The 14,600-nt window shown below is 35.4% G+C and overlaps 1 protein-coding gene and 1 non-coding gene across 8 annotated transcripts in view; both read right to left on the reverse strand.

The window, feature by feature from the left end:
* CCAR1 (cell division cycle and apoptosis regulator 1) overlaps positions 1-14,600 on the reverse strand; it is a 56,090-nt gene that overhangs the window by 20,055 nt on the left and 21,435 nt on the right. For all 7 annotated transcript variants that reach the window (XM_036438303.2, XM_036438302.2, XM_036438300.2 and 4 more), the window contains 9 exons: positions 13,692-13,806; positions 13,384-13,576; positions 9,678-9,807; positions 9,101-9,262; positions 5,654-5,879; positions 4,285-4,398; positions 3,557-3,723; positions 2,608-2,818; positions 1,709-1,792 (listed from right to left, as the gene is read on the reverse strand). In XM_036438303.2, coding sequence (XP_036294196.1) covers positions 1,709-1,792; positions 2,608-2,818; positions 3,557-3,723; positions 4,285-4,398; positions 5,654-5,879; positions 9,101-9,262; positions 9,678-9,807; positions 13,384-13,576; positions 13,692-13,806 — 1,402 coding nt within the window. The remainder of the gene's footprint in view (positions 1-1,708; positions 1,793-2,607; positions 2,819-3,556; positions 3,724-4,284; positions 4,399-5,653; positions 5,880-9,100; positions 9,263-9,677; positions 9,808-13,383; positions 13,577-13,691; positions 13,807-14,600) is intronic.
* On the reverse strand, positions 3,855-3,919 carry LOC118719622. The gene has a single exon (XR_004988194.1). It is a non-coding gene; the product is annotated as a small nucleolar RNA SNORD98 (small nucleolar RNA).

Consider the following 14,600-nt stretch of genomic DNA (forward strand, 5'->3'; position numbering starts at 1 on the left):
AATTAATTACATGGGCCAAAACCAGTTTGGCTCAGTGGTTGAGCGTTGGTCTGTGGACTAAAAGGTCCCAGGTTCGATTCCGGTCAAGGGCATGTACATTGGTTGCAGGCACATCCCCGGTGGTGGGTGTGCAAGAGGCAGCTGGTTGATGTTTCTCCCTCATCGACGTTTCTAGCTCTCTATCTCTCCCTCCCTCTCTGTAAAATATCAATACATTTTAAAAAAATAAATAAAATTAATTACATGGGAAACACTAATATTAATTGAAAAGGGTGAGGTAGCAACTTTTTATATAACATGATTACAAGCAACCAATTACAAGCTATTCCCAGAAAAAAAGAATAGAAAAAATACAACAAAATTTTAAGAGTGGTTATATTTGAATGATAGTCTCAAATAATTTTTTTCTTCTATTTTTCATGTAAGCACCAATTTTTAAAAAATATATATTTTATTGATTTTTTTACAGAGAGGAATAGAGAGCTAGAAACATCGATGAGAGAGAAACATCTACCAGCTGCCTCTTGCACACCCCCTATGGGGATGTGCCCACAACCAATGTACATGCCATTGACCGGAATCGAACTGCAGACCGGTGCTCTATCCACTGAGCCAAACCGGTTTCAGCAGCACCAATTTTTAACATAAGCATGCATTATATCATGTATAATAAAGTGGTAATATGCAAATTGACCCCACAAGATGTCTGCCTATAAAAAGGCTGGCAGGGGGGTTAGTGAGGGATGATCAAATGACTGAATAATCAGGCTGTGTGGGACAACCAGGCCAGCAGGAAGGGGGGGGGGGGGCCCAGATAGGGGCGACCAGGCTGGCAGAGGGGGGCAGTTAGGAGCCAGCGGTTCAGGATTGTAAGAGGTACATCCTCCAAAGGGTCCAGGATTGGAGAGGGTACAGGCTGAGCTAAGGGGATCCCCCAACCCTGCACGATTTTCATGCACCGGGCCTCTGGTTTATACCTAATAAAAATAAATACAAGTTTAAAATAAGAAACTTAAGCCCAGCCAATGTGGCTCAGTGGTTGAGTGTCAACCTATGAACTAGGAGGTCACAGTTCAATTCTGGGTCAGGGCACATGCCCAGGTTGCAGACTCAATTCCCAGTGTGGGGCATGTAGGAGGCAGCCAATCAATGATTCTTTCTCATAATTGATGTTTCTCTCTATCCCTTTTCCTTACTCTCTGAAACACACACACACACACACACACACACACACACACACACACACGTATATATGTATTTTTAAGAAACTTAATAGCAAAGCCATTAGTTTGACAAAAAGTTCTAGGATGCAGGCTTAATCTATTTGCCTATATTTTCGGTATCTATAGGACTCTATGTGAAGCCTGATGTTGATGACAACTTGGAAGTAGTGCAAGAATAACAAACATTCTTATGAATGTTAACTGGTAACCAGATTCGATTGCTGGCGCCAGTTGGAGTGCATGTGGAAGGCATCAATCAATGTGTCTCACTCTGTCTCTCCCCCTCCCTTCCACTCTCTAAAAATCAGTGGAAAAATATCTTTGGGTGAGGATTGACAACAACAACAACAAAAAAACAATGTGGGTTAAAAGCTAGTTTCATAACAAAGAAGAAAAACTTTTTTTTTTTAGCTTTTATGTGAAGTTAATCAGCTTTTATGTGTTAAACAACGAAGTGCAAAAGCAGCTACCTCTTTCAAAGTTACCTTCATTGTCTTTGGGTCAAGTTTAGACCAATGGGTAGGAGTAGAAATTTCTTTAGCTTCACCATCATCCTTCTCTTCTTCATCCTGATATACAAAGTTAAGAACCTAATTATTATTCTGAAACCTTAAAATAAAGGTCATTTATTTTTATAAGTCTGTTGCTGATCTGTGCAAGGTCACAAATGTTTCAGATTGTCTTCTCCTAAAGTTATTTAGGCAAATCCACGTACATACATTCTACCACTTTTAATTGATCACAAAGACACTCATCAGCCAATCAAAGCCAGATCTGTGAAACACAAAAGGGTGATAAATTACAACACAAAGGATATCAGGGATGCACAAACACTGCTGGTCTCCACTAACCACACAGTGTGTGATCTTGCCCCAATTTTCAAACCACCCAAAGTTAAGGTTGATTTAGCCAGACCTTTCAAATGTACCAAAGATGATGCCACATAGCCTGAAATTTCAAATCTCTCAGACTTGTGGTTGTCCAATTTCAAATATCCATGATTAGAACTGATGACCGTGAAAGAAAAAATTTTTAAAATTTTAGAAAATGGCAAAATGTTTAAAATGGCTTAATACTGAATCTTGCTCAACAACTGGTCCCAGATTCCAGCAACTAAACCTATGATAAAAACAAAATTCTGTGCAATTTAAGCACAATTTATTTTCCTTTGAGGTCTCAGAACTCTTAAAGTTAGCATAACAGACAGTTGTTTTTTTTAAAGAGAAAAGAACATACAACTATACTGCTGAAAGCTGGATTACCAGTCGCTGTTACCAGTTATGTTCCTCCATGTGTGTGTGTTATGTAGTGTGTGGTGTGCTTTGTGCCTGTGTTCCTGTGCCTGTGAGAAGCGGAAATAGAAAAAGGGATTAGCGTTCAGTGCCTGTTCTCCATCAGCCTCCTTGCGTTCACCCTGAAGCTTCTCCACCAGCTGCTGCTTGTATCCTCGGGAGAGGGTTTCCCACTCTGAGCGGGTGGGAAGGCAATGCCAAACATCCGGGAAAAATAAAACCACTGTCTCCACATGAGCTGGAACTGTACGCCCCTTGTGGGTCTCCTCAGGGCGATGGTAGCGAATCTCTGCAAAACGGTACCTGTTGCAAGGGAAGAAGCATGTTGGAAAAAAAATTCTAAAATACATTTTAAAGACCCTAGTTCACTTGTAGCACATCAAGTAAAGAAATTTTGCTGCAAGAACTTGAGGTTGGTCTAAAGAAAAAAAAAATTATAGAAGCCATAGTTCCTCTTTTGGTACATTTGTATAATTCTTATAGTTAAAAGAAGAATATGTTCCCCAAGGCATTTTCATGTTTGATTATAGAGCTACGCATATTTTAGGGAATACCTGAAGAAGCTGGATAGCTGTTCAGATTTCATGTGCTAAAAAAAAAATTTCTCAATTAAGTCACAAGAAATATACTAAAATACACAAGACAAATAAGCCTCAAGAGAAAATATGGCTAAACAAAAATAATCAGCAACTACATCATCTTATAACAAAAGAATTATAATGAAATGAAGTTCTCTTGACGATCTTCTCCAGCTATACATAAAATGAAAAATATTTTCAACATACATTGAAACTTCCGAAGTACAGCATAACAAAGCATTTAAATTTTCAGTTTATTTTGATTAGTTCTTATATCCGCCCTCCCCCCAAACATTTTTGGCACCAAATAAACTTTTGCTACAAATGGGGATTCTTTCCTTTGAGGTTACCTGCATGATCAAGGTTGCTAAAATAAGGGGGAGGGAGTGTAGGCTAATAGACAAGATCATCTACATAAATTATTAGAAAAACATTTCTAATCAAAAAATGAATTGGTACTTACCATTGTGTGCATACACTTAGATCAATGCCTGTCAGAGCCTTACAACAACGAATAGCAGTCTTAATCAACACAGAGGGATCTTTTTCTGGATCTGGTCCATCCAACGAAGGAGACCAGTGGCCTCCAATGGCCATGGCTTCATCCTTGCCTTTCATGCCCACTAAAAACTAATTCAAAACAAAGAATCATTTACATATATTATGCAACTTATAAAATCACACATAAAATACTTGAAAAGGAAAGGTACAAACCTTTCCAATATCATTTTTACTACCTCTGGTATCTGTCAGTCAAGGAAGAGTTCAGTTCATTGTGTTCCACACTGCATTTCAGCAATGGAATAGGATTTACACATCATAACTCATCCTTCTAAAACATTTCTTCAGATAAAGAGTTCTTTTAAAGAAACAAGCTATAATTCACACTTTAAAAGCACCCAAAGATACACTAAATCATTATCTCTGAGATTAACCTATACTACAAATATAGAACATCAAAATGACAGCTGAACTAGTGACAAAATGAATTAGATATAGTCATAATTTGCAGTGAGAAAAACATTAACATCATTAGAGTCTGAATGCCTTAATATTAAAATTATTATTACACTAATCAACAAGATTAGTTTTAAATTATATATATAATACACACACACACACACACACACACACACACACAATTAGAACCAAGCAAAGCAAATGTACATCTAAAGTTATGTTTCATTTTACCTTAACAAGTCTAGCAGGATGTTGAAATCCATCTCGAAGTTCTTGTGGGTCTTCAGCTAGAGCACAGGACTTATGATACAAATCTTCCATACTAGGGCTAGCCATCAGCATTACCTATTATAGTCAAATAATTCAATCCTGTCAAAAGTCTATGTAAAGAAAATGAGAAGCACTACGTATTATCCTTACATTTTAGATGCCCAACATTTTTATAAAAATAGAAAGTAAAATGCTACAGCACTCAGCAGGTGTGACTCAATGACATATGAACCAGGAGATCACAGATTGATTCCCCAATCAGGGCACATGCACAGGTTGTGGGCGAGGTCCCTAGTAAGAGGGTGTAGCCGACCAGTGATTCTCATTGATGTTGACGTTTCTACCTCTCTCTACCTCTCACTTCCTCTCTGAAGTCAATAAAAATGTTTGTTTTTTAAATCTTTGGCAGAAATACCATTATCATAATGTTAAAACTATATAATTATAAGGTATCTATTAATACCTTATAATTATATAGTTTTAACATTTCAAGGGATGCTTTTTTTAAAAATATATATTTTATTGATTTTTTTTAAAGAGAGGAAAGGAGAGGAATAGAGAGTTAGAAACACTGATCAGCTACCTTCTGCACACTCCCCACTGGGGATGTGCCTACAACCAAAGTAGATGTCCTTGACCGGAATTGAACCTGGATTCTTTCAGACCACGGGCTGACACTCTATCCACTGAGCCAAATCATACAGGGCAAGGGATGTTTTTTGATGTTTTAAAACAGCAGAAAACTACTGATCATAGCAATATACTAAAAGTTACCCTGCAGACTAACATATAATACATTCACCCACAACTATGTTTTATTTGTCCTAGTCAAAAACATAGAACATTCCGCCAAAAACAGTTTGGCTCAGTGGATAGAGCCTCGGCCTGCAGACTGAAGAGTCCCGGGTTCGATTCCAGTCAAGGGCATGTACCTTGGTTGCGGGTACATCCCCAATGGAGGATGTGCAGGAGGCAGCTGATCGATGATTCTTTCTCATCGATGTTTCTAACTCTCTATCCCTCTCCTTTCCTCTCTGTAAAAATCAATAAAATATATTAAAAAAACAAAAACAAAAACATAGAACATTCCAAAAAGCTTGTTACATCAACTTCATCTTCACATTTTTATGTGGTTCAAAGTGTAAAAATAAATAAATAAATAAATAACCAGAATTTTACAGTTTAAGAGGTAAAGAGAGTTTAGCAGAAAAGAAAATGTAGGAATTCAAAATCTTAAACCTAATAACCACTTTCTGAAAATTATCTCAATATCCACTCTTAATATGAGTAACTGCTCATAAATTTTAGCTGTGTATCGCAAAATACAAACCTTTGCACTGTATAAGTGGTCGGCATCTGGTGGATCAAGAATGGCCATATTTTTTTCTAAGGATTCTACTTCTCTGTGCATTACAAAGAAATTGCAGTAATTTCCCAGCTGAAATGGTCTTGACAAAGGGAAAGCATCCACCCATGTAAACTGAGCATCAAAAAAGTCACTAGGTATATATAAATTCTGATAACGGCGCCTTAGTTCCATCATGTCACAACTAGGACTGAAAAAAAAGATGTACGTAGTGAATTAAAAAACCTTAATACCAATGAGTATACAAACATTCACTCAATTCTGAAGCTAAACATCTAACCTGACATGGCTAAAAGCCAGCTGCAAATGGTCAATTATTAATGAGCTATAAATGTGCAGAAAGGCATATGATAATCTTATTTTCAAATTGTTTACTTACAGCTTTGAATAAATAACATATCTAAATGTTACCTTTATTTCTTTACTTTTTGTATGTAGCTTAAAATTCATTAGAGAAGACCCTTTGAAATAACTTCAACCCCAGCTCCAGAGAAGATCTGAACAAAAGCAGTTCTGTCTCAGTTGAAACTGTGCACTTTTGAGAAAACTATGGTTCATGTAGAATGACAGAAAGAAGGGATAAGAGTGGTACCAAATTAGTATGAGTGCTTCTCAATCAGTTTTATACAGCGTAGAAACACAACTTTTATTCTATAGTAAGATCCTAGGTCAAGAATATTTACATTCAAAATTAAATAAAATTCTCGTGAAAGCAAAATCCAAGTCTTTTTTGGATTATCCACACTTCCATACCTCTCAGTGTTAGCGATTAAGATCCATACCGGATTGTTCATTATGTAAAAAGAGGTTAAGATTCTGGTCTTTTAAACTGGCATACTGATTTTTTTTAAAGGTTCATTTCCTTTTTCCTAAGAAGCAAAGCTTTTGAGAGAAACTAAAAGGTAAATCAAGCTGATTAAAAGCCAAGAGATTTCTGTTAAAAGCATAATGAAAAGTGGAAAACACAATTTGCAAGATAAAAAGATAACTATATTGTCTTTTAAAAGGACAATTAAAACAAAAGTGTAAAATGTGAACTTATAGATATGTCTTTTTATTTGAAGCCTAAAAATAAAAAGTATAGAATGATAAACTTGTCAGTTATGATTACTGATATACTTATACTTTATTTGGATAAAATTCTATTGTAAAAATGTAAAAACAAACAAACAAAAAAAGGTTACGTGAGATTTGTTTTTAAAGTGCTACAAACAGAAAGTATCTGTAATAGCTTCCTAGTTTCTCATCACTAGAATTTTTGAAGTTGTATCTCACCCCATAGGAGTAAAATCTATAAAACAAGAGATAAAAAAAAAAAATACAAATAAATCATTTCTTGGCATACAGTCTCTTATAATCATGTTACTATAAGAAAATCTTGATTTCCAATAATTATAAGAAATATGAGAGCTTTAAAAATCATTTCTATTTATAATGGGTTCATTTGATGTTAATGGGAATTTACCTGAAAGTGGTGATGTGAAACTCTGAATGTCTAACTTGAAAAAAGGTAGATAACTGTTCAATTTACATACTATATATCAACTCTTTCCAGAATAGCATTATAAGCTGGGAGAAGATGAGTTTAAAGTAGAGCTTCTTGCCCCAGCCGGCCTGGCTCAGGAGGGTCTAGGGTTTGGTTTCTCATCAAAGGCACATAGCTGGGCTACAGGTCTGATCCCCAACCCCAGTCAGGGCGCATGTGGGAGGCAACCAATTGATGTGTGTCTGTCACACGATAGTTCTCTCTCTCTCTTAAAAGAAAAAAGAAAAAGAAAAAAATCAACGTAAAAATATCTTCGCTCCTTGGGTGAGGATTTAAAAAGAAGTAGAGCTATAAATAATAAATAAAATAAAATAAAATATAAAAAGAAGTAGAACTGCTCTATTTAATATCTTGGGACTGGAGAAAGTTTTGGTTCCAAAAACATTTTCTCAAATATACAGACTACATATTTTAAATATACAATTAAACAGGGATAACAAGAAAACTATAAATTAAGAGTAGTTGTGCCTGGCTGGTGTTGCTCAGTGGTTGAGCACTGACCCAGAAACTAAGAGGTCCTAGGTTTGATTCCAGGTCAGGGCACATGCCTGGATTGGAGGATTGATCCCCAGTAGGAGGCATGCAGAAGGTGGCCAATTGATGTTTCTCTCTCATCAATGCTTCTATCTCTCTATCCTTCTCTCTTCTCCTCTCAAATCAATAAAAAAAATTTCATTAAAAAATTAAAAACAATAGTTGCTGACTTGACCACAAGCAAGAGTAAATGAAAATCAACTACCTAACAATTAAGCAATGTCACCAAGCAAAAAATTTTTGGCACTGAGTAGTATTAAGTAAAATACACTGGTTTACTCAATCTAGAACTGAATATAGAGAAATTTTAACATTTGATAGCCCAATATTATGAATATTAATTATAACACTTTGTTAAGATGCAGCAATGCTCTCTTAGGACACTGAAATACAGTTATTTGTTCCTATGTGAAACTGCTTTAAATGCTGCTTGTAATGATTATTTTTATTTTACTGTCCATTTGTTTTTTTCTATACATAACTGCCAGGCCCAGGGCCTTTAGATAAATTTTCCTTTCCCTTAGAGTAAATCAATCATTTAACAATTTCCCTTTTTATCAATTACAACTTTGCACCATAACTGAGTATCTACAAACGATACACACTGTTGCTTTAGATACCCGAACTCACAATTCTTGCTAGTTGATATAATTTCCTTTGCATGTGAAGCTCAAAAATTCTTTGTTTTAAATTGATTTATGAGAGAGAGAGAGAGAGAGAGAGAGAGAGAGAGAGAGAGAGAGAAAGAAATATCAATTTTGTTGTGCCACTTATGCATTCACTAGTTGATTCTTGTGTATGCCCTCAACCGAGATTGAACCCACCAACTTGGAAATTGCTCCAACCAACTGAGCTACCAAGCAGGGCTTCAAAAATTCTTAGTAATTTCTAAAGACTGAAAAATGTTTTGTTTTGTTGTTAAACATATAGACGTGTGTATGTTTTTATTATACTATATTGCTACAGCTAACTTAAATACTTAATCCATTCCTGTATTATTTTGTTATACACAACGGATTATGCATAAACTTAATAAAGTTATCAATAAATCTGGATCTGAGATAATTCCAACTTTAACGAATAACTTCATCACGGAGTGGATGCCTTTTTCAATAGCTGATTATCTTTAATGAGTGTATGAAAATAATCTAATCCTGGCAAAGAACTAAACCGCTACTTCAAATTGCATTTCTCTTCTTGTATAAATGAAAATTATTAAGTGTAAAGAAATGAAAGTTGAGAGAAAAATATATCTGTATATAACACATTCTACTAAGCTACACAAAATTACAAACTAATAATTTATTAAGAAGTGGGGGGAAATAACTTACCAATCTAAAGAAAACTTTGAAAACTGAACTGTGTAACGTGGGACAACACGGCGAACCCTCCGAGGTGATCGTTCTCTCTCTCTTCGAGGAGATCTCTCCCGGGAACGTTTTCTTTGGGGAGATCTTTCTCTGGATCTACGTCTATCTCTCTCCCTTTCACGACTTTAAAAAAAAAAAAGGTAAAATTTTCTAAAATTAATAATTTTTCTAGCATTATCTAAGAATTCCTTCACGAAATAAGTTAATATAAGATTTTACAGTATACTTTTTAAATAACTTTTTTGAATTGTGGTAAAATATATACAACATAAACTTATCATTTTAATCATCTTTTTAGTGGCATTAAGTGCATCACATCATCTCCATCTAAAAACATACCTTCGGCCCTGCCGATGTGGCTCAGTGGTTGACGGTTGACCTACACATCAGGAAATCACGTTCATTCCTGCTTGCAGGCTAGATCCCCAGTAGGGGTTGTGCAGGAGGCTGAGAAATATCTCATCATTGATATTTCTCTCTCTCTTTCCCTCTCCCTTCCTTTCTGGAATCAATAAAAAACATATATTTAAAAACATACCTTCGATCATCTTTTCTATTAGGCACTTGATCCCCTCTGTCATTCCTTCCTGAAAATCTGGATGGTGGATCTAACCTTCGTGCTGGTTGTGGCTGTGAAACTATACGAACAGGAGGCTGCAATAAACCAGCTTAAAAAAAAAAGATACAGAAAAAAAAACCATTTTTACTTAAACGAAGTACAAAAGCATTTCCTGGTTAAATTTTATACATAGAAAATGTTGGCTAAGATTTTAGGCTCTCTGGCCCATAAACGGTAGAGACAGTTTTGTAAATTTGTGTATTTTTTTTACAATCCTTTAACAATGCAAAATCCGTTTTTAGTTCAGGGACAACAAACACTAAACCAGGCCGTGGAACAAATCAAAGGGATATAGTTTGCCAACGCTTTATCTTCTGATATTAAACCAAAGATTGCTATACAAGATATTCACAGGGTATCATCCAGAGATTATCTACACGGAGGAAAAACTTCTTACAATACAAAAACTTATGGCCACCACTTTGATCATGTAATCAAATTTAGCATCGATAATAGTGGAAGTATCTCACAAAATGTACCTCCTAGTATGATGCAATATAAAGTACAAAACATTGCCTATAATATATTCTTGCCAAATGCCTTTAGATTTAACCTAGAGTTTATAGTTTATACAGTGGTAGATAGAGAAATAAGGTCCAAATATCACAAGGAATCAAGACAAATCCAGAATACAATATTCCAAAAGAATCTACAAATCAACTATCCCAATTTCTTCAAAAAGCCAAGATAAATAAAATAAGAGAAAGTAAAGATATTCTAGAATAAAAAAGACTAAAGAAACAAAACCAAATATAATGCATGAAACTTGGCTTTCTGTTTAGGAAACAAAAAAACAACCTTACAAGACATTTGGGCCTGGCTTGTTGGGCTCAGTGGATAGAGCATCACCCTTCGGACTGAATGGTCCTGGGTTCGATTCCAGTCAAGGTCACATGGCTGGGTTGCGGGCTTAATCCCTAGTAGGGAGTGCGTGGAGTCAGCTGATCAATGATTCTCTCATCATTGATGTTTCTCTCTCTCTCTCTGTACCTTCCTCTCTCAAATCAATAAAAATATATTTTAAACAAAAAGACATTTGGGAGACAACTGAAGAGATCTGAATATAAATAAATAGGGTACTTAAATACTTTTTCTTAGATGTGATAATAAATTGTGGTAATATAGGAAAACTCTTTTAGGAAGGACATGCTTAATATATGGGAGTGAAGTCATAGTGTTTGGTAATTACTTCAAATGTTTAAGCTAATATCATGTATATTTGTTAATTTATGCAGCCAAAACACTTTGATAAAATGTGAACTGTTTAGGGTTGTAAGTATAGAAGTAATAATTATACTGTTCTTTCAACACTTTTATATACATGAAAATTTTTCATGAAGATTTGCGAGAAAAATAACCAGCTTACTTATGAATATTTCTTATGTTAAGTAATAAATACTATACCAGCTAAAGAACAATTGGCTGGTATGACCGAAGGAATCCCTTGCCAATACAGATTTCCCTACCATTCTGCCAAGTGAACCTAGCACAGTCCACTGATCCCTTCTCTCTCTTCTACTGCTCTTCTTGCTCCTCTCAAGCATCTACCAAACTCAAGGGATACATCATGAGAAACACTGCTTTCTTGAGTCCTCCCACAGAAGCTATGTCTCTTTTTCAGAGAGTGACGGGGGTAGAGGGGAATGATATTCAAGTCCCTATTCACAACTGAAAACAAATCCTCTAAGGAAAAAAAGATGAGGGGGGAAAAATAAATTATAGGACTGAAGATCAGATACATGGAAGAACAAAGTAGTCTGAAAACAGCCTGGCATTACCTAGTAAATTTAACATACAAACCCTCAGACCCAGCAATTTCACCAGAAAATATATGCCCTAGGACAGTGGTCGGCAAACTGCGGCTCAATGGCCCCTTGAGTTTGGCTCTTCCACAAAATACCACGTGTGGGCGTGCACATACAGTGCGATTAAACTTTGTGGCCCATGCACAAAAGTCTGTTTTCAGCTCTCAAAAGAAATTTCAATTGTTGTACTGTTGATATTTGGCTCTGTTGATTAATGAGTTTCCCAACCACTGGCCTAGGGAAACCCGTGCACATTGCCTCACACATACATGCATTCACAGTAGCAGCTTCAGAACCCAAGAACTAGAAATAACACAAATGTTTACCAAAGAACAGATAAACTGTATACTATTCATACTATGGGAATGTTATACAATAAGAAAATGAAGTCATTATAGCCACACAGAATATGAAAAAATTTAAAAACATAACATCGAACTAAAAATTTTGTATACAAAAAATTATATAAATAGAATCACAGATTATGTAAAACTCAAAAACAAAACTAAACTGTATTATGATATATACTTAAGAGGGTAAAACTATTTTAAAAGAATTAACTAGCAATATTGTATTTTTTGCCCAAGTAGTGATTTACATGGGTGTTACAATTACAATTATATTCGGCCCACAATTACATTTTAAAAAAATACCAATTAAATAGGCTTCTATTAACCCAAGGCTAGCTATAATTTTAAACATTGTTTAAAAAGTCTTGGAGTTTCAAATAATCAATATGCAAAAGAAAACTTAAAACACAGCTCATTTACTTATTGCATTATGGTTCAATGAGGAACTTAAAGTACTATCACCAGACTCTGCATGTACATAAAATGCTATATTTATAAGAAATAATTCTCAAAAACACTTCAATTACAAATAAGATACCAAAATGGGGAGAGAGTACTAAAAGTTTTCAGTTTAAGGTAGCAAAGAGCATGTCTTTCAATAAGAGCAATAAAAAAAAAAGTTTCTAAATAGCTATAAAAGCAGAAGTGGCTTAGCTCTGGCCGGGTGGCTCAGTGGCTTTCAGCCTTGTCCTGCACACCAAAAAGGTTGCTGGTTCAATCCCTGGCCCAGGAGGGGAAGAGTTGATGTTTCTCTCTCTCCCTCTCCCTTCCTCTCTCTCAAAAATAAAAATATATCCTTGCAGAAACCAGTTTGGCTCAGTGGATAGTGTGTCACTCTGTGGATTGAGGGGTCCCAGGTTCGAATCTGGTCAAGGGCATGTATATTAGTTGCGGGCACATCCCCGGTGGGGAGTGTGCAGGAGGCAACTGGTTGATGTTTCTCTCATCCATGTTTCTAGTTCTCTATCCCTCTCCCTTCCTCTCTGTAAAAAAATCAATAAAATTTATATATATACACACACACACACACACACACACACACACACACACACACACATATATGTATGTATCTCCTTGGGTCCACTGGCATGGCTCAGTTGTTGAACGCAGTCCTATAAACCAGGAGGTCACTGTATGATTCCTGGTGAGGACACATGCCTGGGTTGAGAGCTCAATCCCCAGTGTGGGGAATGCAGGAAGCAGTCAATTAATTATTCTCTCTGATCACTAATGTTTCTCTCTCTCTCCCTCTCCTTCCTCTCTGAAATCAATAAAAATAAATCTTTAAAAAATTATATATCCTTGGGTAATGGTAAAAAACGAAAATAAAGTAGAAGTGGTCTACACAAAATACTTTATTAAGTATTTTAGAAGTCCCTGTTTTTTCATAATTAAAGGTATACTCTTATTATTTTAACAATTATGGATTAGTCTAAAACATAAAAAATGAAGATACATTGCATATGATACCTTTCTGCTGTGGCTGCTGTAATAAAGGCTGTGGTTGAGTCTGCAGCAGTGGTGTAATAGAAGCTGCTGAAATCTGTGCCTGTAGCAGTGACTGAGGCTGGGGCTGAGCCTGAACACCAAATGTTGTCTGTGGTGCAATTGGTTGGAGTACAGCAGGAGGAGTCTTCAGTAAAGGTTGGGTTTGGGACTGATTCTTAACAAAAAATAAACAAATAAAATAAAAATTTTAAATATCAAAGAAAAATCTTTACAAATCAGACAACTCAGTGACCAAGTTTCTATAATAACTAACTCAATATTTCATATACCTGATTTGGTAGTGTTTGAATTCTTTGTGCATTCCATTTAAATGGCATATTGGGATTATAAGTAGCTTCAACCAATACTCTGTCACCCACTTGGGGGGTTTTTCCTTTGACAGCACTAGGGGGAAAAAGAAAAAGCACATTTAAGAGAGTTTCCGCCAAAAAAGATTAACAAATTTTCTAAAGCATATTATTTCAAAAGCAAGAAAAGAAAAAAAAAAGTAAATTATATCTAACCCCAATATATACAACAAAAAAAATAAAACAAACAGCCAGTGGAGTTCAATGGTTGAGCTAATCAACCTATGAATCAGGAAGTCACAGTTTGATTCCCAGACAGTATACATGCCCAGTGTGAAGCGTGCAGGAGGTAGCTGATCAATGATACTCTCAAATCACTGATATTTCTATTTTTCTCCCTCTCTGAAATCAATAAAAATGTGTTAAAAAAAAAAAAAGTTTTTAGTATGTAGGTAATCCTCATACTTTAAGCTTTGGAAAGATGAGAGAAAGGCATATAAAATTTGCTTTAGACTTTGGAAAGATGACAGAAAGGCATATAAAATGGAAAAATAGGAGAAACACTTTAAGAAAAATCATATAGTAAAGTCATTAGAAATATTTTTGAAATCACTAAGGAAATTCACTAACAAAATACTAGTTTGGATATGTTATTTCACCAATCACTCAATCCTATTTATTAATATTTTAATTTTAAAATCTTTTAAACACGCTGGCTAAGTAGCATCACCCTGATATGCTAAGGTTGTGAGTTTGATCAGCAGTCTGGGCATATACAAGAATCAACCAATGAGTGCATAAATAAGTGGACCAACAATCGGTTTCTCTCTCTTTCCTCTCTATAAAATCAATTTTTAAAATTTTTATAAAAAGGCCGAAACCGGCCGAAGC

The sequence above is a fragment of the Pipistrellus kuhlii genome, unplaced genomic scaffold, assembly GCF_014108245.1.
Source record: "Pipistrellus kuhlii isolate mPipKuh1 unplaced genomic scaffold, mPipKuh1.p scaffold_m20_p_15, whole genome shotgun sequence".
NCBI lineage: Eukaryota > Metazoa > Chordata > Mammalia > Chiroptera > Vespertilionidae > Pipistrellus > Pipistrellus kuhlii.